This window comes from Abramis brama, assembly GCF_963993115.1.
Source record: "Abramis brama genome assembly, chromosome: 10".
Lineage (NCBI taxonomy): Eukaryota > Metazoa > Chordata > Actinopteri > Cypriniformes > Leuciscidae > Abramis > Abramis brama.
The window spans coordinates 4,248,257-4,274,673 of record NC_139972.1 but is presented as its reverse complement, the minus strand read 5'-3'; the positions used below and the strand labels follow the sequence as shown (position 1 = coordinate 4,274,673).

At 34.3% G+C, this 26,417-nt stretch overlaps 1 protein-coding gene across 2 annotated transcripts; it reads left to right on the top strand.

Annotated features, from left to right (window-relative positions):
- The first annotated feature begins 305 nt into the window (after positions 1-305).
- On the top strand, positions 306-25,706 carry LOC311091356 (protein NLRC3-like). Of its 2 annotated transcripts, XM_084127273.1 has the most exons (14): positions 306-465; positions 1,317-1,411; positions 1,623-1,670; positions 2,490-2,603; positions 4,481-4,594; positions 6,563-6,676; positions 10,177-10,272; positions 10,461-12,188; positions 13,306-13,386; positions 13,760-13,933; positions 15,623-15,796; positions 17,499-17,672; positions 24,188-24,361; positions 24,880-25,706. In XM_084127273.1, the coding sequence occupies exons 2-14, from the start codon at positions 1,362-1,364 to the stop codon at positions 24,884-24,886; spliced, it is 3,048 nt and encodes a 1,015-aa protein (XP_083983399.1). In that variant the 5' UTR covers positions 306-465; positions 1,317-1,361; the 3' UTR covers positions 24,887-25,706. The 2 variants fall into 2 exon arrangements, with proteins under 2 accessions (XP_083983399.1, XP_083983400.1); XM_084127274.1 differs by lacking the exon at positions 1,623-1,670.
- The last annotated feature ends 711 nt before the right edge of the window (positions 25,707-26,417 follow it).

The following is a 26,417-nucleotide window of genomic DNA, read 5'->3' as shown; positions in this document are numbered from 1 at the left end:
CCAAGTAATGGAAACAATTGATCATGTGTTTTTATTCTGTTTAGGTATGAACAGGAAAGAAATCAACTAAAAAGAGAACTACAGAACATAGGATGTAAAGAATTTACAACCAGCAACATATTAAACACAAAAAAGGGTCTGGTAAAACTACAGGCAGTTTTAAGAATAGTAGAATTAAGAACAGAATATAGATATATCATCATGTTGTACACCTAGACTGAAATCACTTCACACTCCAGCACAGAGGTGGCGCACCTAAAAAGCTGCGACCCGCCAATAATAAACACACACGTTCCACACTGCAGTCCAGTTGGTGGCGGTAAACTGGTTTGCCAACCGCCATTAAACCCTAAAGAAGAAGAAGAAGTAATAAACACAAAGAAGAAGAAGGTGTTGTGGCGCAGTGAAGTTTGTCCGGGAAGTCGCGCTGCAGTGTTTATCACTGTGTGCGTCCACTCGAGAAAAGTGAGTTCAATATTATTCCTTACATGTTTAAGATTGATTAGATATCTGTATATCTAGAAATAATCGAGTATTCTGGTCAGAAATCCGCTCGAGTGATACATTATGAGTCATGGATAACACTCCTGTGTCATTAGCAAATGAGCGAAACGTCTTGACGAAATGAGCGAGAGAGAACAGCAAATCAAACAATTAACCCCCCCAAAAAACACATAAAACCCCTATAGAACATATTCTCTCTCTCTTTCTCTCTCTCTCTCTCTCTCGCTCTTTCGTTCTCTCTCTCTCTCTCTCTCTCTCTCTCTCTCTCTCTCTCTCTCTCTCTCTCTCTCTCTCTCTCTCTCGCTCGCTCTTTCCTTCTCTCTCTCTCTCTCTCTCTCTCTCTCTCTCTCTCTCTACAAATGGAAAGTGAAAGTAAGTTAGTTAACCTTTTTTAATCAGATAAAAAATGAACACGAAACAGAAAAACAGATCATAAAAGTATTTTATAAAAACGTTTATGCAGGAATTTCAGTGTGTCTTTATGATGTTAAAGCTGGAGGATTTGAGAACCGTTATCTTGTAAAAGTTTGATCAAGGTGAGTGTTCATGTGTGGTGACTTCCTCATATTAATATTAATCTCTGGAGGACATTTTAAGTGCTTGTTTGTTTGATATCAAATCTTTAATAACGTGTTTCTTTCACTTCAATGTTTCTTTTGTGTTTCGTGATGTCTGCGATTCTTCAGAAGTTTAACAGCACGTGTAAACATGACTGAGCTTGAGTTAATGCAGTCACATGATCCTTTTTCTCCCACACTCCAGATATGTTCAGCTAAATTATGAAGGAAATGATTTGTTTTTTTCATTCAGAGTCAGTGGAGGAGATCAAACTCATCAGATTCTCCTGCAGCTTCATCATGGCTGATTCACAAGGATCCAGAGATGGAGCTTTTTCTATAGGATGCAGGTACTTTCAACAAACACTGTTAAATATTGTATTACAGAAAAAGATTTTGCCCTTTTGCAGCATTGGCTATAACCGGCCCCATGCTAGTCAGACAGTCCACCATGAGCAATTGAAAAATCGTTTGAAAATGCAGTGCAGGTCGCTATATATGCATAATTAGTTACTGGACAGACCCACTGATAACCTTTTTTTTTTTTCTTCTTTCATTCAGATCTATATTTGGAGAGCCTCTTGCATTTAACAGGCTGACCTATGCTTGGTATGTTTTTAAAAAATGTGTGGGTTTGCGGCGCATGATCTCACACTTCGTCAAGGGAAATAAAGACTGAAATGCAATCACACACAAATGAGCTTTTTTACTACTTGTGAAATATTAATTTCTTTATACTTGCTATTAGGATTCAACTATGAATCCATAGTGTTTATTGAACTATGTTTGTAGGCCTATGTAAAATGCAGGACAAATTGCCCCAAATAAAAAATTAATTAGTAAACTAATTTTATTTAAATATAGGCAAAATAGCTCCTTGTCATAAAATTAATATATAAATCAGCAACAAGGATAAAGATGTTAAATTAGGTGATCCCCAAATTGGAAACACTGGTGTTACCCTTTTGGGTTGGGGGTGTGTTTGTTTTGGTGATTTTTAACTTATTGCACCTGTTAAATGTAAGTTTAATCGTAAAATAATCATAAACGACAAAACAACAGGAGTGGCAGCGGCATATAAGCATAATAAAAACAGAAACGTATAATGTCTGTCTCTCGGCATGCCCTGCTTCATACCACAGGAACATTAATAAAACTTTAATACATTACTTCATCTATGAACATGGTTTACTGTCGGATTGCTCTCCGATGTTTAATCTGTGTCTTTGTTTTGTATATGGGATCTTTAGCGGCGAAACTTAAATAATGTGCCTTTATACTAAAATGAAATATTAAATAAAAAGATCATAAAGTTTCCTCAAAGTGCTTTTTGATGAAAGATGAATGTGTTTATATTAATATGGTTCCTATCATAAAGAATGAACACAGTAATCTAAAGGATTAAACTGAATCTGTTCTCTGTTCCAGTTCAGTCCAGCAGAAGAGCTCAAACCCAGAGTCCAGCTGTGTGTCTATGAAGAGTAACTGCTCTATGGATCAGCCACTATATTTTAAGAGTGGAGACAAACGGCCTTATATCAGGTACTCAGAATAACATTTCTATAAAATATGTGCTTATAGTATTAGATTTTTGTATTAGAACAGGTGTTTTTAAGAGGAGGTGCAGAGGATGGCTGGGCGATATGACGATGTCAATAGATGGAGATTTTTCTACATAGTTTTTCTGTTTGTAAATGTATCCATGCAGCGCAGGAGTGCTTGAACACCATAGAGCAGCAAAGAAACACTGGATGAATGAGAAGAAAAAGCAGGACTTGTTTGAGTTATTAAAAGCACAATAAACTGCGACAGAGAACTGAATTCGGTACTGGCAGGAGGCTTTCTGTGGTGCACATGCAAAGTGCACGTGCTGAATTCAGTTTGGCCAAACTGGTCAAATACACACATTTATGTGTCAAAATGAAATGATCCATGTATAAGGTCTTAAAGTGACAGCAGCCTCATACAAGCACGTCATTGTTAATCAAACAACAGAAAAAATAATAATAATAAAATAATAATAAAATAATTCACCGACTTTGAAAACCTCTGTATTAGAATAAAGGGAAAGTTAAGCTTGAAGGGTTAAAATGATGAATTAGTATTAATCTTAATTACCCGATTCATTTGGGAAAATGTATCAATTCAAGGAACTTTGAAGGAATCAATTTCGGATATTTAATCAATGTATTCGTCCACCGAATCTCATACAAATATCTGTCAGTTCTATTAAATTAGCTTCGGTATGTCCATAAACCATAATAATTCAATATTGATAAGATTGATATTCTGGGCACGGTACTGGTAGGGCTGGGTGATACAGCAAAAAAAAAAAAAAATGATCGTGGGTTCAACTGGATAGGCTAACAAAAGTGTTGTTGGTGATTTTCATTGATATAGCCTTTGGTGATGTTGAGGTTTCTTTAAATTTCTTTCTGACATTCCCTGTTGGCCCAAAGGTTACAAAATCCTGTTTAGGAAATATCCATAGTGGATTTTTTACAGAAGAGATTTCAGTTTGTTCTTCCTTTATTGAAACTCTTGAAAAACTTTTTTACCATATTGTGATTTTTTTCTATTTTTTTATCTCAAAATTTTGGGAGGATGTCTTTAATTGGCTTTAAATGAAAAATAATCATAGTTATTCCTTAGTTTTATAAAAATATCCTGTTTTTGAAGAATATACTGAATCCCCAGTTTAGTGCTGTCCTGATTTACATCTTGGAGTCTATTCCATTTGAAATCTTGCTTTTTTGGATGTTAGTAAGTGTGGTGTGACTAATGATATAGTTGTGCTCTCTGACTCGCTCTGTAAATGTACAATACATTTTTTTTTAAAGACAGTAAAGTAATTTATGTTGCTAAACATTTCTATAACATTTCTATTACCTTCCTTTCTAGATGACAGGTGAACATAATGACTTATCACACAACTCTGACACTAATATTTATAATAAATATAGCTGGAAGCAGCGATGACGGGCCCAAGCCCTGGTGCCACCGCCACCCCAGCATCTTTAGGGCAACTGTGTACAACAGGCAATATGCATTTAAACTCTGTAAATGTAAATGGACTGTCAAAGTCATTTGAATACGCCACATTAACAGCAGCAGCTGGTGCCAATATCACCATTAACCTAATTAAACTAATTAAATAGAACTAAAGATGACAACTCCCATGATTTCTAACTCATTCACGGTGTCGTTAAGTTACGCCTTTGTTTTAAATAAGCGATCATAAGCGGCAAAACTTACATAATGAGCCTTTAATGCTAACATAACATATTAAAGAAAAATATCAAAGTTTCCTCAAAGTGCTTTTTGATGTAAGATGAATGTGTTTAGATTAATGTGTTCATTCTGTATGATAGGAACCATATTAATGTAAAGAATTAAACTGAATCTGTTCTCTGTTCCAGTTCGGTCCAGCAGAAGAGCTCAAACCCAGAGTCCAGCTGTGTGTCTGTGAAGAGTAACTGCTCTATGGATCAGCCACTATATTTTAAGAGTGGAGACAAACGGCCTTGTATCAGGTACTCGGAATAACATTTCTATAAAAGATGTGCTTATAGTATTAGATTTTTGTATTAGAACAGGTTTTTTTAAGAGGAGGTGCAGAGGAGGGCTGGGCGATATGACGATGTCAATAGATGGAGATTTTTCTACATAGTTTTTCTGTTTGTAAATGTATCCATGCAGCGCAGGACTGCTTGAACACCATAGAGCAGCAAAGAAACACTGGATGAATGAGAAGAGCGGGACTTGTTTGAACTGAACACACCCAAAGCGCACTCGTGCTGAATTCAGTTTGGTCAGACCGGTCAAATACACACATTTATGTGTCAATTTTTTTTTTTAATTATCATTATATTAGATCCATTTATATGGTCTTAAAGTGACAACAGCCTCATATAAGCATGTCATTAATGATAATCAAGCAACCTAAAGCACAAAGCAAAAGAAAATGATTCATTGACTTAAAAACTGAAAAAGACAAAAAAAAAACCTGTATTAGAATACAGGTAAAGTTAAGCTTGAAGGGTTTAAATGATGAATTAGTATTAATCGTAATTACCCGATTCATTTGGGAAAATTGATCAATTCAAGGAACCTTGAAGGAATCAGTTTCGGATAATGTATTCGTCCACTGAATCTCTCATACAAATATATATTGTGAATTTACTTCAGCATTTTTGGAGAATGTATTTAATTGTCTTTCAATGAAAAATAATCATATTTATTCCTTTGTTTTAGAAAATATCCTGTTTTTGAAGAATATATTAAATCCTGAGTTTAGTGCTGTCCTGATTTACATCTTGGAGTCCATTCCATTTGAAATCTTGCTTTTTTTTGAATGTTATTAAGTGTGGTGTGACTAATGATATAGTTGTGCTCTCTGACTCGCTTTGTAAATGTGCAATCAGTTTTTTAAAAAGACAGTGAAGACATTTATGATGCTAAACATTTCTTTAACATTTCTATTAACATTTCTAGATGACAGGTGAACATAATGACTTATCAGACAACTCAGGAAAACTAGTTCACAGGGAAGCACAATGAGACACAACTATTTATAATAAATATAGCTGGAAGCAGCGAAGATGGGCCCAAGCCCCGGTTCCACCGCCACCCCAGCATCTTTAGGGCAACTGTGTACAACAGGCAATATGCATTTAAACTGTGCAAATGCACTGCAAAAAATGCTTTCTTAATTAGTATTTTTGTTTTGTTTCCAGTCCAAATATCTAAAAATTCTTACATCAAGAAGCATTTACTAGAGAAGTAAAATGACATAAGAAATTCTGTTTTGTTTTCAGATAAACAAAGTAATTTAAGTAATTTTTGCTTAAAACAAGCAAAATTATCTACCAATGGGGTAAGAAAAATAATCTTGTTTTCCATTTGAATTAAGATTTTTTTTCTGGTTTTCCATTTGAATTCAGATTTTTTTTCTTACCCCATTGGCAGATAATTTTGCTTGTTTTAAGCAAAAATTATTTAAATTACTTTCTGTTTATCTGAAAACAAAATAGAATTTCTTATGTCATTTTACTTCTCTAGTAAATGCTTCTTGATTTAAATTTTTTTAGATATTTGGACTGGAAACAACACAAAAATACTAAGTAAGAAAAACATTTTTTGCAGTGTGTAAATGGACTGTCAAAGTCATTTGAATACGCCACATTAACAGCAGCAGCTGGTGCCACTATCACAATTAACCTAATTATTAAACTAATTAAATAGAACTAAAGGCGACAACTCCCATGATTCCTAACTCATTCACTGTGTCGTTAAGCTACACCTTTGTTTTGAATAAGTGATCTTTAGTGGCGAAACTTACATAATGAGCCTTTAATACTAACATAAAATATTAAAGAAAAAAATCATAGTTTCCTCAGTCCTTTTTTTATGCAAGATGAATGTTTATATTAATATGGTTCCTATCATACAGAATGAACACAGTATCTAAAGGATTAAACTCAATCTGTTCTCTGTTCCAGTTCAGTCCAGCAGAAGTGCTCAAACCCAGAGTCCAGCTGTGTGTCTATGAAGAGTAACTGGTCAATGGATCAGCCACTATATTTTAAGACTGGAGACAAATGGCCTTATATCAGGTACTCAGAATAACATTTCTATAAAAGATCTGCTTATAGTATTAGATTTTTGTATTAGAACAGTGTTTTTTTTTTAAAGAGTTCTTCTTTTCTACACCCACATTTATGTTAGAATGAAGTGTGTTTTTGAACGTTAGTTGAATGAACGGTTTAAGGACTCACTCAAAGACAGTCCCTTGCCGCCAGCTCGACAGCTCAGGCATTTAAGTGGCACCCAAATGAGGTGCCGAAATCTTAGTTCTGATTTGGTTCGTTACATGCCGGTCATATATGGTTTCTGTAACCAACCCTTGGTACAACTGGTGGCACAAAAATTCAGCTCAACACTTTTCTTCACAACCGCTTTTGATGATGCACATGGAAATTTGGATGATCATTGACGCGATCGTGGGCAGCAGCGAAAAGTTGATTCTGTGCCAATTTAATATAAAGATTAATGTTTTTTTAAAATGTAGATTTAGGTAGCAAATGAGAATCGCTAAATGATATACTATATTTTGAAGCAAAGGTCTTGTTAATGATTTTCAGTTTTGTTCAAGGTAAGTAAAGCACCAATTTTTCAATAATGGAAGAATATATAAAAGTATTGTATTTGAGGTAAAAGGCATATTTGCTAGGGATGTATCTCAAAGCATAGCAAACGATACGATACATTAAAGATACATATGAAGCAGTTGCGATACGATTCACCCCTATTACAATGCAGTGCAAATTTTGATTCAACAATGCGATTCAATGTACAATGCAATGGAAAAAAATGATGCAATGTAATTCAATATAGTACAGATAGTTCGCTTTTATTTTTTTGGTTCAGACAGACAGAAAATCATGAATTAACTTATGTGCTTCTGAATTGTGTAACGTGTGTCTCCAAACATTGGATTTGTGATTATTTGGTGGAAGATGCAGCTCTACCTCTGCCTTGTTAATCTTTATTCTACTATGTCAGTGGATCCCAACCTTTTTTACTACAAGGCCCCCCTCCTCTCCGAATCAATACTGCAAGATAGATTTATACCCTCAGTTTTCTTTTTTGCAAACATAATTCTCAGACATTATTTACAAATTAAAAGTACTTTCTCTGCTCAAATATACTGTAGCTTAAATAAGCTTAAGTCAACCTGCCATACCAAGCAAGACCACAAGGAGATGCCAAAGGACTGCATACGATACGGATCCATTATGAAGTATTAAATCTCCTCAGCCAATAGAATAGAATTGTGTTCATGAAGAAATACTATGTTAAAGCGATCAGTGTGCCAAGAGCGCACTTACACGATTTGTTTGCACATCAGTAATAATTGGCTTGCACATGCCGAATATACGAATCCTGTATGTCACTGTAATCATCTTTACCTTTATTACAATCGTAATAAAGTGGGTCGTGGCCTACAGGTTGAAAACCACTGTTCTATGTGACTCTCAGGACACGCCTCGGTCTCAGTAGTGTTGTGAAACATCATATTCACGTAGCAGTAGTGCTGATGAGAGAATGCGCTTAAGAAACAGTTTAGAGATGAGAAATCAATCTACATATAAAATACTGGTCACAAATTATTGGTCACTTTCTGAATAATAAAAGTATAGCGCATCTAGTCTACTAATAATTATATATAAATAAATCGTTTTTTACCGATGCAAATATGTTATAAACAAAGCATCGCGATGCAAATGCCAACTTTTATCCGATGCACACTTTTTTAAATCAATGCATCGCATCGTTATCTTTAATACCGATGCAAATCGGAGAATCTTACCATCCCTAGGATCTGCTGTTGGGACGAAATGCACAAAAATTAACATAAGAAACGGTTGGCTGACTTTTCCATTTATTGACATGACATGGTTAGATTCAGATGGTAAATATCTTATATATTAAGTTGGATGTCCACCTTAGAGATGATCACCACATTTATAATGAAACCATCATGTTTAAAAATATTATTCACTTCATATAATAAAATATATTTATTTGTTACTACTGTAAAGCTATAGTAAATTATTATGGGATATCATTCAATGCTTTCAGAATCTTTACTTTTTTAAATAAAATTGTACCCTACTATGCTAAGATACAACTAATTTAGAACATTTATAGTATATACCTTTTTATGTATACTAATAATATGGTATTAATAAACTATTATAAATATGATACATGTTATAGAAACTAAGTTTTTGTCTACAAAGTGTGCCGACAACAGCATATTTGGTGTTATGTATACAAGATCAGATCAGGTACAATAATTTGATTAAACAAGAATTTTAATTATCTTAGGATATTTTGCTCAAGTTGTTAGTACTATTAGAAGACCAGGAGAAAAACATAACGGATACAATAATAGTAAGGGAGGTTGTAACATTAGCCCTTTCACATAGTAAATGACTGTAAAATTGCCAGAATGACTTTACTGGTAAATATGCAAATATGCTGTTCACACAAGCGACTGCCGTCTGTCTTTTTACCTGTAAGAGACCGTTCACATTACGCTTATCCATGTGGTAAAACAAGAACAAGAAAAAAGCATATTGTGTTATATATTGTCTGAAAGCTACAAGTTGTTTTCACTGGAATTTCAGTGGCTGAGCTACAGGAAACTGACAAAAACACTGAAGTATATAGTTATGATTATAACAACTATTGTCGCTTTGGTGTAAACTAGCTGGTTACACACTTCTGACTTCAATCAGTGATTCTGTCTACGCACGCCTAGTCGTCAACAGTAAACAAATGATACATACTATATCTGACGCACTCAATCTCGACACTTGCATTCTTTGCACTTGACACAAATTCATCCAGTTTAGGGACGCATAGTAGATATCAATTAAAGTATAATTTGATTACAATTATTCCCACATGTACCTGCTACATTGTAAGTCTGAGACACAGATGTTAAAGCAAAAGTTTTGCAGCACTCCCTGGTCTTTCCTAAGACAGAAGATTCCAGTAAAAAACATATACAAGTTTGTTGGTCTGTATGCTTTTTATTTTACTTGGTTCTAAAACAGTTCTGTCGAAGCATAGCAAACGATACGATACATTAAAGATGCATATGAAGCAGTTGCGATACGATTCACTCCTATTACAATGCAGTGCGATCTGATTTTGATTGAACAATGCAATTCAATGCAATACAATGCAATGGAAAAAAATATGATGCAATGTAATTCAGTATAGTTCAGATAGTTCGCTTTTATTTTTTTTGGTTCAGACAGACAGTAAATCATAAATTAACTTATGTGCTTCTGAATTGTGAATCTGCTCTATGAATCTGCCACTTATTTTAAAAATGTGGAAAAACACAGCCTGGTCTCAGGTATATAAATTCTGTAAAAGTTATGCTTATAGTGTTTGATTTTTATGAAATTGTTATTAATATACAGCAGTGCATTTACACTCTGTAAAAGCTGTTGGTAAGTTACTCCGTTAATAACACAATTACATCAATATCAGTGTGTCTGATTTTGTTTTTTTACCCTCTTCATTCTGATTTAAGGTCAAATCTTCCATCCAGACCAGTTAAAAACAAAACTGTGTTAAAGCCTGTGATTCAACCACAAGACTTTAATGAAAGCATGTATCCTGTTTTCAGGTAAAATATAGGACTTTTGTTGTTTTTGTTTAATTTTAGGTGTTGCAATACACATCACTCAAGACTAATAATTGAAAGAAACCCAATGATGTTCTCTGTCCCTTAATACAACAAACAAGTAATCCATTTTGTAATTTGTCTTTTTACTTCACTAACATTTGTAATAATCTGGTATTTTAATCTTACAGCCATGACTCTGAACTTCCTGAAGTCTTCAACACGTTGATATCAAATCTGAGACAGAAGTTTGAGTGTTTGTATGAAGGAATATCAAAGCAGGGAAACCCAACACTCCTGAATGAGATCTACACAGAGCTCTACATCACAGAGAGTGGAAGTGGAGAGATCAATAATGAGCATGAGGTGAGACAGATTGAGACACAGTCCAGAATAGCAGAAACAGAGGACACACCGATCAAATGCAGTGACATCTTTAGACCTTTACCTGGACAAGACAAACCCATCAGAACTGTGCTGACAAAGGGAGTCGCTGGCATTGGAAAAACAGTCTCTGTGCAGAAGTTCATCCTGGACTGGGCTGAAGGGAAAGAGAATCAGGACGTCCAGCTCATATTTCCACTTCCTTTCAGAGAGCTCAACTTGATGAAGGACAAAACACTCAGTCTTTCAGATCTTCTTCATGTCTTTTTCCCTGAAACCAAAGAAATGGACATATTCACTGATAAGTATAAAGTTTCATTCATCTTTGATGGTCTGGATGAGTGTCGTCTGTCTCTGGATTTTCAGAGCGTTGGGAGGTTGTGTGATGTGACTGAATCAGCCTCAGTGGACGAGCTGCTGACGAACCTCATTGTGGGGAATCTGCTTCCCTCTGCTCTCATCTGGATCACCTCCAGACCAGCAGCAGCGGATCTCGTCCCCTCTGAGTGTGTCCATCGAGTGACACAGGTACGAGGCTTCAGTGACACACAGAAAGAGGAATATTTCAGGAAGAGAATCAGTGATCAGAGTCTGGCCGACAGGATCATCTCACACCTGAAGTCATCAAGGAGCCTCTTTATTATGTGTCACATCCCAGTGTTTTGCTGGATCTCAGCCACTGTTTTAGAGAAGATGTTGAGTGAAGCAGAGAGAGGAGAGATTCCCAAGACTCTCACTCAAATGTACACACACTTCCTGCTCATTCAGACCAACATCAAACATGAGAAGGACTATGAGAAGAAACTGAAAGATGAAGACATGATTATCAAACTGGGAAAACTGGCTTATCAGCAGCTTGTGAAAGGCAACCTGATCTTCTATGAGGAAGACCTGAGAGAGTGTGGCATTGATGTGACAGAAGCATCAGTTTACTCAGGATTGTGCACTCAGATCTTCAGAGAGGAGTTGGGCTTGTGTCAGGGGAAAGTCTTCTGCTTTGTTCATCTGAGCATTCAGGAACATCTAGCAGCTCTATATGTGCATCTCTCCTTTATCAACAATAACATCAATGTGTTTGACCAGATTACCAAACCAACTAATGGAGACAAAGTGTCACTATCTGATCTCCATCAGAGAGCTGTGGATGAGGCTTTAGACAGTAAAAATGGGCATCTGGACCTTTTCCTTCGTTTCCTTCTGGGTCTGTCAGTGGAGTCTAATCAGAGTCTCTTACAAGAACTAAAGACACAGACAGCAAACAGCTCTCACAACAATGAGAAAACAATTGATTATATTAAAGAAAAGATCAGTGAGAATCCCTCTCCAGATAAATACATCAATCTGTTTCACTGTCTGAATGAACTGGGTGATCTTTCTCTAGTAAATGAAGCTCAACCTCATATGAGCCGTGGAGGATTACGCAATGTGAAACTCTCCTCATCCCAGTGGTCTGCTTTAGTTTTTGTGTTGTTGACGTCCGAGCAGACAATGCATGAGTTTAAGCTGTACAACTTAATTGGAGCTGAAAATGATCAGTAAGTAACACTGAGAACAATCATTACAGTCTAAAACATTATGAACAAAGAGAAACTAAGAGATCAGAGGTTTTTAAATCACAGGGCAAAGATTGATTTCTGGGATATTGCACATAATTTGCGGGTGCTTCTCAAACAGAATTAAGTCCTAGTAAGGCTGCAAATATTGGGTGCCACATTTTCAAGCACCTGTGAAGGCTGTCCCAATTTGAAGGATCCCTTGAAGGCAGCCTTCGTTTTGCATCCTTAATTCAGCTCCTTTTGAAGGATGCATCAAGTGTATCCTTCGTGTCCTTCATTCTCCCACAATCCTTTGCACACCTTCCAATTCAGGAAAAAACTAATGGAAAGTTAGTCGGCACTGAGCTTATTTGAGTTCAGTAAGAATTTACAAGACAAAAATATTGTTTTTGGAGATGAAGGTATATATGTTATCTTTTGTTTTGGTGTAAAAATCACTTAACACTAAACTGGCAATAATGTAAGCTACTGGGAGACACACACAGCTGTCATTCACTGTATTGCATTAATAAAAAAGCCAGTTAATATAAAGATTTTAAAACATTTTTAAATTAAAAACATTAATTTTAATTTTAATAGTATTTTAGTGCCGTAATTCTGGGGGGTGGGAACGTGTGACGGAGCCATGCGCACCTACTAGACCGTCTCATTCTAGTGTTTAATGCTGAGGATTAGAGCCTACACGCCTCAGAAGGACTGGGCTAGGAAAGACACAACCTCACTAGGATGCAGCCTTCTGTTTGAGGAGCACTCCTGAAATAGCTATGGTTGACAAAGTAATGACCATAATGCATGGGACAAAAAAAATCTGGTATGTCAAAATAGACCTGTGCACTAAGTGTTGTAGTGTAAATGCAGACTAATAGACATGCTACAGCAACATTAACAAGAAAAAGAAAAAACAAATGTGTTGGCCGAATACGTTTAGTAGCTTCTACATTTAGATATTAAAAAACTTTTTTGCCTACCCTTTATAAAGAAGTGCGTAATTTAAAAGAAATATGAGGGTGTTTAGTATGGTATGTAGTTTTATTTATTTATGATATTAATTATTATTATTAGCATTAATAATTAACTTGTTTTTATTTTCAAATAGTGTCACTCTGAAAGCACAAAATACAGCAGATGAAGTTCTTCAGAAGCTGCTGCCTGTGGTTACAGCAACTAGATCAGCTGAGTAAGTAACACGGAGAACAATCATCACTGTTAAAACATTACAATCCTTAATTCTAAATTAATGGTTTAACAAAAATATATATAAATATCACACTTCAGCTTTTAAAACCCTTGTCCTTTCTGACCTAATTTGTGATATACACAACTACATTTACATTTGTGTGAGAAATTTATTTTCAAATATATACACTTATATATCAGTTATACCGTTATATCAGTTTTATATAATTGTTTTCTCCCACATAGAGACATAATCTCTTAGAATAACAGTAAAACTATTGAATAAATTGTTTAAAAAAAATTCTTAAAATTAGGAGCAAACAATTTTTTCTATTTTGGTACGAGAGTGATCTGAGTTACATTGTTCTCTACAGGTTTTATAATTGTGGTGTCACAGATGAAGGTTGTGCTACTCTGGCTTCAGCTCTGAGATCAAATCCCTCACACCTGAGAGAACTGGTTCTGTCTAAGAATAATATAGGAGACTCGGGAGTGAGGCAGCTCTCTGTTGTACTGGAGAATCCTCACTGTAAACTTGAGAAACTGTGGTAAGTTCACTCGTGACTCTCACATGAAACTGTCACTGCAAGTAACATCAAAATGGAATAAAATGCAGGGAAATGACTTATTACATTAGTTACAAGCAAAGCTATTGAACCATGATCAAATTCATCAAATTGACATCATGTCTGTTCATATGAATTAAGAGATTAAAAATGTTTCAGTTTGAAGCGTTCATGTCGATCTGTAAATTATTGAAAACATGAGCTGCTTCTCATTAAGGTGATACTGCAGTACTGATAGCTCTTTACTTTTAAACACACTCAATCTCAGCAGTCAGTATTAACACTGTCCATTAATTTTAATTGGAGAAAACTGGATAATATAAAAATATAGAGGTTTAAGATCTACATTGTGTCAATGTCGCAGATTATGACGTGGTGAAACATTGCAGCACAATTTAACGAGAACATACACTGCATAGTCTTTGTAATAATAGTTTACCAATACATAAAGGCTTTTTTTATTTTTTTATTACGGGGTACATATCAGTCATTCGTTTTGAAAGCTAAAGTGCCGCTGTTTTAGTTTGTACTTTCATGTTTGAAGTCAAGTAAAAGTATTGCAACTTTTTTTTTTTTTTTAATACTGGAGAAATATACTCGTTCCATGTAGTTACAGGGTAAGTATAACATCTGCAGGCTGTAAATTAAAGTGCTTGTTACCCTCTTGTTAGATGTAGTTATAAGGTAAGTACAATAAAAACGCAATCTGATATCACTCAGAAACATTTTATTTGAAAAACAACTTATTAGAAAACAGATTTACAACACTTCTTATTCGCTTCTCTTGCTTGGCTTCTTCCTCCTTGTTCCTTTTCTTTTTCTTTCTTTCCATAGATAAATCTTAAGAAGGAATCCCTTGTATCTTGCTATTCTTCGTCATGTATTAACTCCTTTGCTTGAAACAAGCTAAATTATCTGCCAATGGGTTAAGAAAATTAATCGTAATTCAAACGGAAACAAGATTATTTTTCTTACCCCATTTAGCAGATAATTTTGCTTGTTTTAAGCAAAAACTCACTTAATTTTAGTAATTGCACCTTGATTTAAGAATTTTTAGATATTCGGACTTGAAACAAAATTACTAAATAAGAAAAGCATTTTTTGCAGTGTAGAAAGATTAAAGACTCCAGCTTCAATATTTGACCACTGTTTATGATAAAACTAGGTTGCAGTGACATTCATTTCTTAATTTATGTCAGGATTGCAGACTAATCAATTTGTAATTTATATTTTGAATAGAATAAAAACATGTACTTACGTTCTCTCACGTCTGCTGCGGTTTATTTGTTTACATAGCTTCACTGAATAGTGCCCGTTAGAGCTTTTAGTCCAAAAGTGTGCATATCTGGAGGAATATTGAAAAACTAATCGATCTGAAAAACTAAAACAGCGTAGACAGCACTGTCTGTTCTTTTCCTGGTTTGCGTAAGTTGTGATCTCGGCGCTCTCTCTGCGTACAGCTGTCAATCATCTTACGTGGGTCAACGTGACCATAATTCCTGCCCTTATGGATGCCGCTGTCCTGTACACTCCTCGTTCCGAGCTCCGTGAATTGTTTTGTGCTCTGTGACAGACCAAGATCCATCTAACATGGTGATTTGAGCTTATGTTATTGGTTTCTCTTTAATAATTAAGTCTCTGTTGATCTGAGAGTGTTATTGTTCTCTACAGGTTTTACAATTGTGGTGTCACAGATGAAGGTTGTGCTGCTCTGGCTTCAGCTCTGAGATCAAACCCCTCACACCTGAGAACACTGAATCTGTCTGAGAACAAACTAGGAGACGCAGGAGTGAAACTGCTCTCTGTTGTACTGGAGAATCCTCACTGTAAACTGGATGAACTGAGGTAAGATTATATGAGACTCGCATGAAACTGAGTCACTGTGAATTTTATAATTTCATTTATTCATAAAGTATTACATTTATGGCTGTCACTAACGATTATTTTGGTAATCGAGTAACTGGCTAATTTTTTGTGGTAATAAAAATTGACCAAAGCAAACAATAGCCTTTAAAATGACTTAAAATACATATATAATAACAATGGGGCAATAATATTTGGTTCAAATATATTTGGTTCAAATAAAGTATCAAAAGCAAGTAATCATATGGTTACATAGAACAATACAGTTAAAATACACAATATATATTGTATAAACAATCACAATATGGATTATAACAAATGCCTTCAGAGGGTGCCAACAGCCTGGTGATTGTTGTTCCACTTTACAGCAGTTCAAATCCCTATTTAATATAGGCCAAACGACATGAACATTTAAATGTTCACTTAATCTTTAATATTTGACAACTTCTTTACGACAGTAATGCTACAGCCACTGTAATTTTTCGAACAAGAATATTTGGACAGCAAACTCAAACTCAGATATTAAACTTTTATTTTTAAATTGCGATGAACAGTTTGCATATTTTGAAAGATAATGACATTCTCCTGTGTTGGCGTAGGTTTATAAATGATTTACCTGATAAATTTGATGAAATTACGCACATTGTGTTTCCAGATGTACACTATAAGCCCTAAAGTCTCAGCATGCAGATTTTGAGTTAGAGACGCTTCATGTATATAAATGATTATAGTTCATGTGGAGCAGCATTCACTGTGATCGAAGCCACTCTTAGATGCTGAGAAATATTGCAGCTTTGAGAATTATTATACCGGCAGGGCATATATTTATTCAATTGAATCACAGCCTAGCCTTAGTAAACGTTCTAATAATGCGGTTCATAGATTCTCATCCTTGGAATTAACCACTTCCAGTATTTTGCCGGTTACTCGACATGGGTAAATTGCATTTGAGGATTTTTTTTTAAATCAAGTACTCAAAATTAATAGAAGAATTGTGAAAGCCCTAATTACATTCATTAAAACAATTGAGAGTCAACATGATTACCATTAATGAATTTAATATCACATCTGTTTAAATAAAGTGTAAAACAAACAAGAAGGTGGCTGGCCGCACTCTGGATTCAGTACAGACTACAGAAGTCTTTCAAAACATTCATTTTATTTTATGGATTGCATTGGGCAAAGTGTAAGTGAATTAAACAAATGAACAGGGGCAAACGTTTCAGCACATTGCTGTCTTCAGTGCTCACTCTGCAACAAACATTCACCCTTTTCTTGATAAATTAGCAATTAGGGGTCATTAACTGAAATTAATTACCACAAGTAAAACTCTATCACAGGTGGTGCTCCAAGAGTGTCTGATAATCAGCATACATGACACAATATTACAGGTATTCAATTATAACATATAAGAGTATAAAAACAATATATTTAAGACAAAAATAATAAAAAGAGAAAAAAAAACTACAAAAAGCTGGAATGTTCTAGTTCTTCATTCATCTTGTTACTACTTGCAATAAATATGTCAAATGTAAATCATTCACACATCTTTATACATTGAAAACATACAAGATTAGAAAATTGATTACTTGCAAGAGTATATATGTGTAATGCATATGAGTCTGTTGATTCAATCTGTGTGTCTGATCTGAGAGAGTAAAGAGTGTGTCATTTTTCTTTACAGGTTGTGGAAGTGTGGTGTCACAGATGAAGGTTGTGCTGCTCTGGCTTCAGCTCTGAGATCAAATCCCTCACAACTGAGAAAACTGGATCTGTCATTTAATAATCTAGGAGACTCAGGAGTGAAGCTGCTCTCTGCTGGACTGGAGAATCCTCACTGTAAACTGGAGGAACTGGGGTAAGATCATCTCTCCCATAAAGACTGAAAGACTGAAAGACAGAAAGTGAATAATGATTAATATTTATGTGGTGTGCACAAAATATCGTTTGGAATAAGCCCCATCCGGCGGTTTAGCAAGAGATTCCTGCTTGACCCGTCAGATTCTGCCGGCAGTAGATAGCAAGGGTGAAGAGTCTACCCGAAAAGGAACATTTAGATCTAATATATTAATATCCCCCAAAAGAAAGTAAAACTAAGATTTAAATAAGCCAAACAAACCAGACAACGCAGGTTAAAGTGAAGAGTTCTTTTTTTTTTTTTTTTTTAATTCACAAATATTTCAATGTAAATCAACTTAGCTTGTAATGTTTGTGCAAACAGACCACCCTTTCAAAAGCATAAGCATCGCTTCATAATGTGTAGCTGCAGCTGAAAAGGGGAAAGTGGTCTGTGGACTGTCACCATATCAGATACTACACCACATGATAAACGTGACCAAAATAATTCATGATAAAAATATATCGCCATATCCATGTAAGTCTTGAAAAGCTAAAATAATGCTATCAGTCAAATTCATCTTTACTTTGCTTATTTTGTCTTGTTTTGTTTTGTAGAATCACACCATTGCATAACAAATTAACAATTACACTTAATGGCAACCAGTTCGAAATAACGGTAACACTTAATCATAAGTATACAGTAACTAGAGTTGGGTATCGTTTGAATTGTAACGAATCTGATTTCCATCCTGCTTATCGTTTCCTTTTCTTATCAATTCCTAATTTCAATTACAATAAGGTAAAACAACTTCAAAATCATTCACATTTTGTCTTTTTGCAGAACATTTAATTGTAGCTGAAAATCATAAACAAAAATCAACAGGCTAAAGAACACTTATGCAAGGAATGTTTGCCTGTGGTTTAAAAATACTATAGAAAAACAATTAGCCTAACTAATATACATTTCAAGCATTAATAAAGTAAAGTAAACACTCAGTAATTAAAAAAGAACAAATACATTTTTTTAATCACAACAAATAGATACAACTAAACAAAGATACGATTGAAATAGTGTTTTAAGATTTTCAGGTATTTAGTTACAGAAACTGTAATCAAATGTAAAATAACAATGTACTTTATACATTACAAATATAGTTACAAAAGTTACTCGGTCAAGAACAAGTGAATTTTGTCTTTTGTTGTTTGATTTGTGTTATTATAGAGATTGCAGCAGGAATAAAAAAAACAGCGTGCGAGTCGTCTCATGCTTGAATGGTTTAAAATCGCATTAAAATCACATTTTCTGTGAGCACGCTTGGATGTGTGTGCAGCACAGAAAACATTGCGAGAGTCATCTCTCAAGAGGCAAGATCTACCTCTACCGATACCCGCTGTTAATTTGCTCTATAACAGTCCAAACTGGCCTTAAAAAAATGAAATTAGTCAACCACTGTATTTTTAATCACAATCCAAACAAAGATGCTACACATATGTAGCATGAGCAGTTGTGTTTGATTTAAATTAGATTGCATAATTTCAAGACTTAGTGCAAATACAGAATGGTCTGACTTTAGCATTGTGAAATTGTTACATAAGACACGTACACCTGCATAAAACAAAAACAGATGGACTGACTGAAAATGCAAATTCATTCTCAGACAGCAGGTGGAGCTTATGGAAAAAAAAGCGTTTCTTTGGATGTTTTTATTCTTATATTTCAAGCATCGCGAACAGTGATCTTGCTGTGCCTGGTATTTTTTTCTGCTTCCCGTCTGCGCTCTCCTCTTTGCGTCTGTCTTCAGCGTGTCCCGTCTGCTACACATATGTAGCATGAGCAGTTGTGTTTGATTTAAATTAGATTGCATAATTTCAAGACTTAGTGCAAATACAGAATGGTCTGACTTTAGCATTGTGAAATTGTTACATAAGACACGTACACCTGCATAAAACAAAAACAGATGGACTGACTGAAAATGCAAATTCATTCTCAGACAGCAGGTGGAGCTTATGGAAAAAAAAGCGTTTCTTTGGATGTTTTTATTCTTATATTTCAAGCATCGCGAACAGTGATCTTGCTGTGCCTGGTATTTTTTTCTGCTTCCCGTCTGCGCTCTCCTCTTTGCGTCTGTCTTCAGCGTGTCCCGTCTCTGGCCAGTGTTAACATCCTGTTAACAGACTTCGTAATATTTTCATACAAATGATATTTCGGAAAACAACTGCAATGCAGGTTGTTTGTGAGTCTGGAATAGAGATCAGCCAAAATTAAGCTAAAAACCGTCCAGTTGCCGATCATGTGTTTGGAGCACAAACCGTCCATTTCCAATTTATGGCCGGTCGACCGGTGCATCTCTAGAAAAAAAGGTTGCATCACAACAATTATTTGTACTCTCACAAATGCTCCCAAATAAATTGAGGTTGCACAGTTCAATTTTCGAGCCTTGATGTGCTTTTTGTACTTATTTTTCCTGTTATTTTTGGGAGCTACCGGGACAGTGATAAAGATCTACATAGACATTTGGCGACCACTGGCTTAAAGTCATATTGAAATGCTCTCAAAGGAATTGATAAGAGGAATCAATTTTAATTGTATAACAAGTATCCTATTCGTGATATGAAGTATTCGATTCTAGTATTGGAATCGATTTTCAATTCCCAACCCTAACAGTAACAGAGCACTTGTATATCATTTGCTATTATATCAACTATTATAGTTGATTATTTATAAACTGTAGTTAATACATTAATAGACTATATCAAAATTGAGTTCCTCATTCATTATCACTGTAATTAACAAAGTGTTCTTTTTTAATTAGCTCAAATGCTGAGTTAGATAATGAGTTTACAACTTAACCATAAATAGTTCCCACTTTAGGTCACAGAAAATCTGAAAATGTCATTAAATGCTTTAATACAGCCTTTAATAGACATTAATTACATTGGTATTAAGAATTCCTTCATTTTTACAAACAAACACACACACACACACACCAGGGGTTTTCCTGGGTCAAAAATGGTCTTTGGTGGTGGCCGACAGGCACGGTCATCCTTTCTTGACCTAGGTAGAATTAAAAAAAGTAGCATTAAAAGGTTTATTTTAACTTATAGTCTAATTTTCTACCATATAAACAACAATTGAATGAAATTAGCAGCTAGGTAACAACAACTTGCTTTGCGCTTTTTTTATGGTTTCACCTCACTCCAGTCAGAACTAAATAATTTTTTTGCTAATTTTTCTACACATTGTCAAATAAATAATCTGAAAATACTGTAGATTATTAAGGTTAAATCTTGCTAACAACTCTTGCTAAATGGGGTAAGAACACTTACGTTCTCATTTCAGAGGTGTTCTGATTAAATTATTTGTTGTTAACACTTTACAATAAGGTTTGATTTGTTAACATTAATGTATTGGGCTAACTAACATGAACTAAACATGAGCAATACATTTATTACTGTATTCATTAATCTCTGTTGATGTTAGTTAACCCCCTGGGGTCGGCTATCGCGCCGGCGCGATAGGCTCGTTTTTTCCTTATCAGTACAAAAAAAAAATCGAAATACTAATATTAATTTTTATCTTATATGCTTGTGTTATACATCAATCGATCCTGTTTAGTGTGTATTTTTTTTGTGTATACTCAGAATAAAAACAAAGTGTTTAACATGATAAACATAAAAATAAACATGATGCGAGTTCTGCCTACTCTCCGTCAGTGAAGTCAATTCTGAAACGCGTCCGAAAATGAACTGTAACTCAGCGAATACTCAGTCAAACAGGCATACAGACACACAGGCATGAAGCTTGAATTCTCTTCTTTTAAATGAAGTAATTTTTTATAAAAAACAAATATTCACAGTTTATGTAATATGTATGTAAAGAGAGAGATGTCAGTCGTTCTCATCTCAGCTAATTAAGTTTTAATGTGACTCCGCCCACGGAGACCGCGCTATACAAACGCAAATGTGAGGCGATCCATACAAACCTGTGAAACGCCCACATCAGCTGGATAAGGCCGGTGACACACTGGATGCGTGGCGTAAGCGTCTCAGCTGCGTGGCGTGTCCGTTTTTATTTCGGCTCCCATGTTAACAGTTTAGAGTTTGCACACTGCCTGCGTGAGACGCGTGCATGCTAGAAATAGAACCGACGCCTATTTTTCACGCGACACGCAAGCGTATTGGAAGCATTTCCATGCAAAATTGAATAGGAAAATCTGTTTATATGCCATTTTGACATGAATACATATTAATAAATGTCATTTTGATGTTTAAAAGTGTCAAGGTTTTGACATAAATGCAAATATAAATGTAATTTTACAAAATATTATCGATTTTCAAATACTGCTTTATTGAATGAACAGCTTTTAGCAAACTCTATTGCTATACTGAGATGAGGAATATATACTCTATGTGTTTTGTCAAAAATAGTCAACTAACTAATGAATCCTTTACTTTGAAATACGTATGATAAAATGTATACTTTAGTTTTGAAAGACGTCGACTAGTTTTGAATAGATTATAAAGTTTTTACTGTACAATAGACTGCCACATCAAATAAGCTTTTGTTTGCCAATTTTGCTCATATGTTAAATATAGTATGTTTTGTCAAAAATAAAGTCATCAAATAATACGTTTTGTATACTTTAGTTTTTACAAAGAAAGATTACACTTGAATTGTTGTTGTAATTGTAACCTTTTTAATAAAAAATATATATTTACAAGGTAGATGTAAACAAACTATTAAAAGGTAAATATCATTTTTTTTCTTTAAATAATTTGTTTTGTGTTTTATTAGTGACAAATTTGGGGAGAGGATAAATATTCCAAAACTGAAAATACAGTATGAGAATTAACTGCACAATTACTAGACATGTTTACCTTGGATATTATACAATTTGCAAGCACAATTTGTGGAAAAATAAAAAAAATTGCGATGCTTCTAACTGTGAACCAATTTGGTAGTGTGTGTGTATATATATATATATATATATATATATATATATATATATATATATATATATATATATATATATATATATATGAAGAGTTCAGATGCAAAAGCCTCTAAATGCCATCTGAAATTTTCTTCTAGAATGATCATTTTTATGAAGCTTGTATATTTAATTTAGCTATAGGTGACACACCTGAATGAATGGCTCATTAAGTATGCAGGGGCATTGTCTCATCAGGTGTGAACTACTAAATATGCATGATGCTGTTGGAGCGTTTACGCCCCATCCGCATATTGGCTTTCCAAACTAAAAGTGTTTCACAAAACTTAAATCAATGTATTGTTTTATGTGAATGATTAGGCAGGATGATTTTCACATCATTTTGAAGAAAAAATCCATTAGTCAAAAGTCTTATTGACACATATTTAGTATGTGTTTTGTGGCCTTATTTCAGAAACTTTCATTTTTAGTTTTTTCAATAACCATGCATAAACATTATTCTCTCAAAAATGAAAACATGTACATACATGTGACTCACATATTATGGTAGTCCTGTTTGTGCTATATAGAGTGAATTTACACCTTTTCCATTAATATGTTTATAAGCAACTGAAAAAAGCACAAATGTCAGGGCATGTCAGAACATCTCAAGGACCCCAAAAACACCTCAGACCCCAGAGGGTTAATAAAAATACAGCTGTTCGTTGTTGTTCATGTTACTTCACAGTGCATTAACTAATGTTAACAAATATAACTTTTGGTTTTAACCCTGTGGTAAGACATGCTCTGACATTTGTTCTTATTTCTGTTACTTGTAAAATTTTCATGGCTAAAGTCTGATTACACTGTATTCAGCATAAACTCTGCTACAATAATATGTGAGCAGCATGTATGTAATTTTGAGAAAACTACGTTTATGCGTGGTTTGTAAAAAATAAATAAAATTAAGTCACTGAAATAAGGCTATAAAACACATACTGATTATTTGTTTGTAAGACTTTTGATAACTGAATCACGTAGCCTAGTATATTTTCTTCAAAACGATGTGAAAATCATCCTTCCCACTTATTCACATAAAACAATGTATTGATTAAAATCTGCAAGACATGTTTTGTGTAAGAAAGCTGTATGCGAGGAGGTGTGAATCATCATGAATATTGATGTTTCACACCTGGGAAGACAAAGACCCTCCCTTAATGGCCCTATAAGGTGGGACTGTGAGGGAACTTGAACAAAGAATGTGGAGAAATTAAAAGAATGGCTTTTTGATTTTTAATAAATCACAATAACTGACCAAATAAGGCTTTAGCAGGACACAATTTTTATTTGGCAGCCGCCAAAAATTTTCAATGCAGGAAAAAACATGCACACACACGTTGGGTTTCTATGTTTTATGGGGACTTCCCATAGAAAATAAGGATTTCATAATGTACAAACTGTATATTTCATCCCTTAATCCTATCTGATGTATGTGAGTATTTGCATATATTTCATATTGACAGCATTGTTATTGTTGTTATTTTTTTAAGTGGTTATGTTTAACTTTGGAGACAAGCTTAATGTTTGTCATTGTTCTCTACAGGTTGATTAATTGTGGTGTCACAGATGAAGGTTGTGCTGCTCTGGCTTCAGCTCTGAGATCAAACCCCTCACATCTGAGATCACTGGATCTGAATGGGAATGAACTTGGAGATTCAGGAGTGAAGCTGCTCTCTGATCTGAAGGATGATCCACATTATAAACTGAATACTCTATGGTAACAATAGTTTTTAACAATTTTCATCATATTTTCACTTCAGTAACACAACTTGTGTGTGAATATTTTGTCTGAGATAATCAGATGAGTCTTAAATTCAGCTTCACTTTCTGTAGGTCTCTGAAGTTTAAACTGTTAAATTCTGCTCATATTGTTATGACTGATAATAATAATAATAATAATAATAATAATATTAATGCAAATTTCAAGCTTTTATCCTTTAACTGTCTCTGTTTGTGATAATCTGAGACTTGGGTTGTTTGTTATTAACTGATATTAAATTTGTAGTGGTGTGTAATGATCGTTTCTGCTGGTTATGTATCAAATGTCTGTTTTGTGAAAGTGATCTTTCATGTTCATTTTGATTTTGTTAAGTGACTTTGAACATCAGATATGTTATCATGTTTGAGTATGAATTAATATATCTTATCTAGTTAGTGCTATGTTTTCTTATGAAAAGATGTGACAGACGTAATGTCTCATACTTCATATGTGACGGTTTGTGTGTTATATTTTAGGTATTAGATGACAGTCTGATCTTCTGATGATCATCTGATGGTGAATAAGGATCCGCTACAGAGACTCACAGTCAACAGAAACAACAGAGACTGAAGATACAGTGACTTCACTGTTATAAATTAAGGCTTCTTTTAGATTTCAACAATACTTTGGCAGACCTGATGATGTGGCAGTGAATCACCTTTTATTTCAGAGCAGAAAAATACAGTTTCTTATTCATAGATTGACCAATTTTATTTGTATAAATGCACAGTATAAATTCAAAAAGGTTGGAGTTTTGTTACAGAGAAAATATAGAGCCTGAATATGTGTGTTTGTGTTCGACCAGCAGAGGGAGACAAAGACTAATGAAAGATTAATTTACTCACTCTCAAGCCATCCAAAGTGTATATGACTTTCTTCTTTTACTCACTATAGCCGGACTTAGTTCTGCACTGTGCATATTTACATCATTGTGCTTTAGATTTTGATTTACTGTGTCCTATTATAATGAATTTGTGTCATTTTTAATTGCCAAATCTAAGAATAGCTATCAGCACATCTTCGTGTAACACTACTGTAAAATTGTCACCATCTAGTTTTGAGGAAAATTATTACAAAACTATAAAGGAAACTGAAAGTGCAGCACCTTTAGCTTGTACTGGCTGGATTGATGAACAATGAATATAATTTCATTTATGTATTCATTTTTATTTATATGAAAAACACTTTAAACTAACATTGTACATAAAATACATACAGGTTTAATTTTTTCAGTATCAGAATTATCTGTAATGATTTTGTTGGATCTATGCTGAAATAAATTCACTGCATCTGTCCTGTTAAACACGTTCTCTTATTATCAAGTCATAACATTTGTCTGCATTATTAAAGTTAACTTTTGGTCCTCTAATCAGGATAAGACAAAAACACGTTTTGGAAGATTAATTGATTGTTTATTGATTTATTATTTAAATGTAGTTAATTTTGAACAAAATTCTAGTATAGAATAAAGCATTAGTTGCTAATTTGTATCTATAGAAAATGTGCTTTAAACCAGTTATCAGAGAGGCAGACGGGTTTAATCGGGTCTTTGAACACACACACACACAGGTCAGTAATTATAGTGCTTTGGTGTTACTGTAACAGCAGGGCGGCTGCTGAACTGCCTTGCCGTTTTGTTGCAATCACACAAACACAGATACACTACAGTCTATTTTACATAATACTCATTAGGATATGCAGGATTCTCCATCCTGTTCTGTTGTGAAGCATCTAAATCAGGGTTTAGAGTAAGACTTCAATCACATCTGAGATCTAGAGCATTTTACTACAAACAGATATTCACTAGACCCAGAGACGTGTGCGTGCAGAGATGGGCAGTATTTTAATTAAATGTATTTAAAATACATATTTAATTACTTTTGCGTATTTTGTCATTTGCATTTCCATTACAAAAACAAATCAAATGTAATTTATAATTTAATACTTTGAGGGACTGTATTTTACTAAATAAAATACTTATTTAAATATGTAATTTTATTCTCGCATATAATAA

Bases quoted from the DNA above. Each gene is read 5' to 3' on its own strand.
- LOC311091356 (XM_084127273.1), top strand. From the start codon at position 1,362: ATGGCTGATTCACAAGGATCCAGAGATGGAGCTTTTTCTATAGGATGC. The intron at 13,387-13,759 runs GTAAGTAACACG...TGTTCTCTACAG, and splicing joins ACAGCAACTAGATCAGCTGA to GTTTTATAATTGTGGTGTCA. The intron at 15,797-17,498 runs GTAAGATTATAT...TTTTCTTTACAG, and splicing joins TGTAAACTGGATGAACTGAG to GTTGTGGAAGTGTGGTGTCA.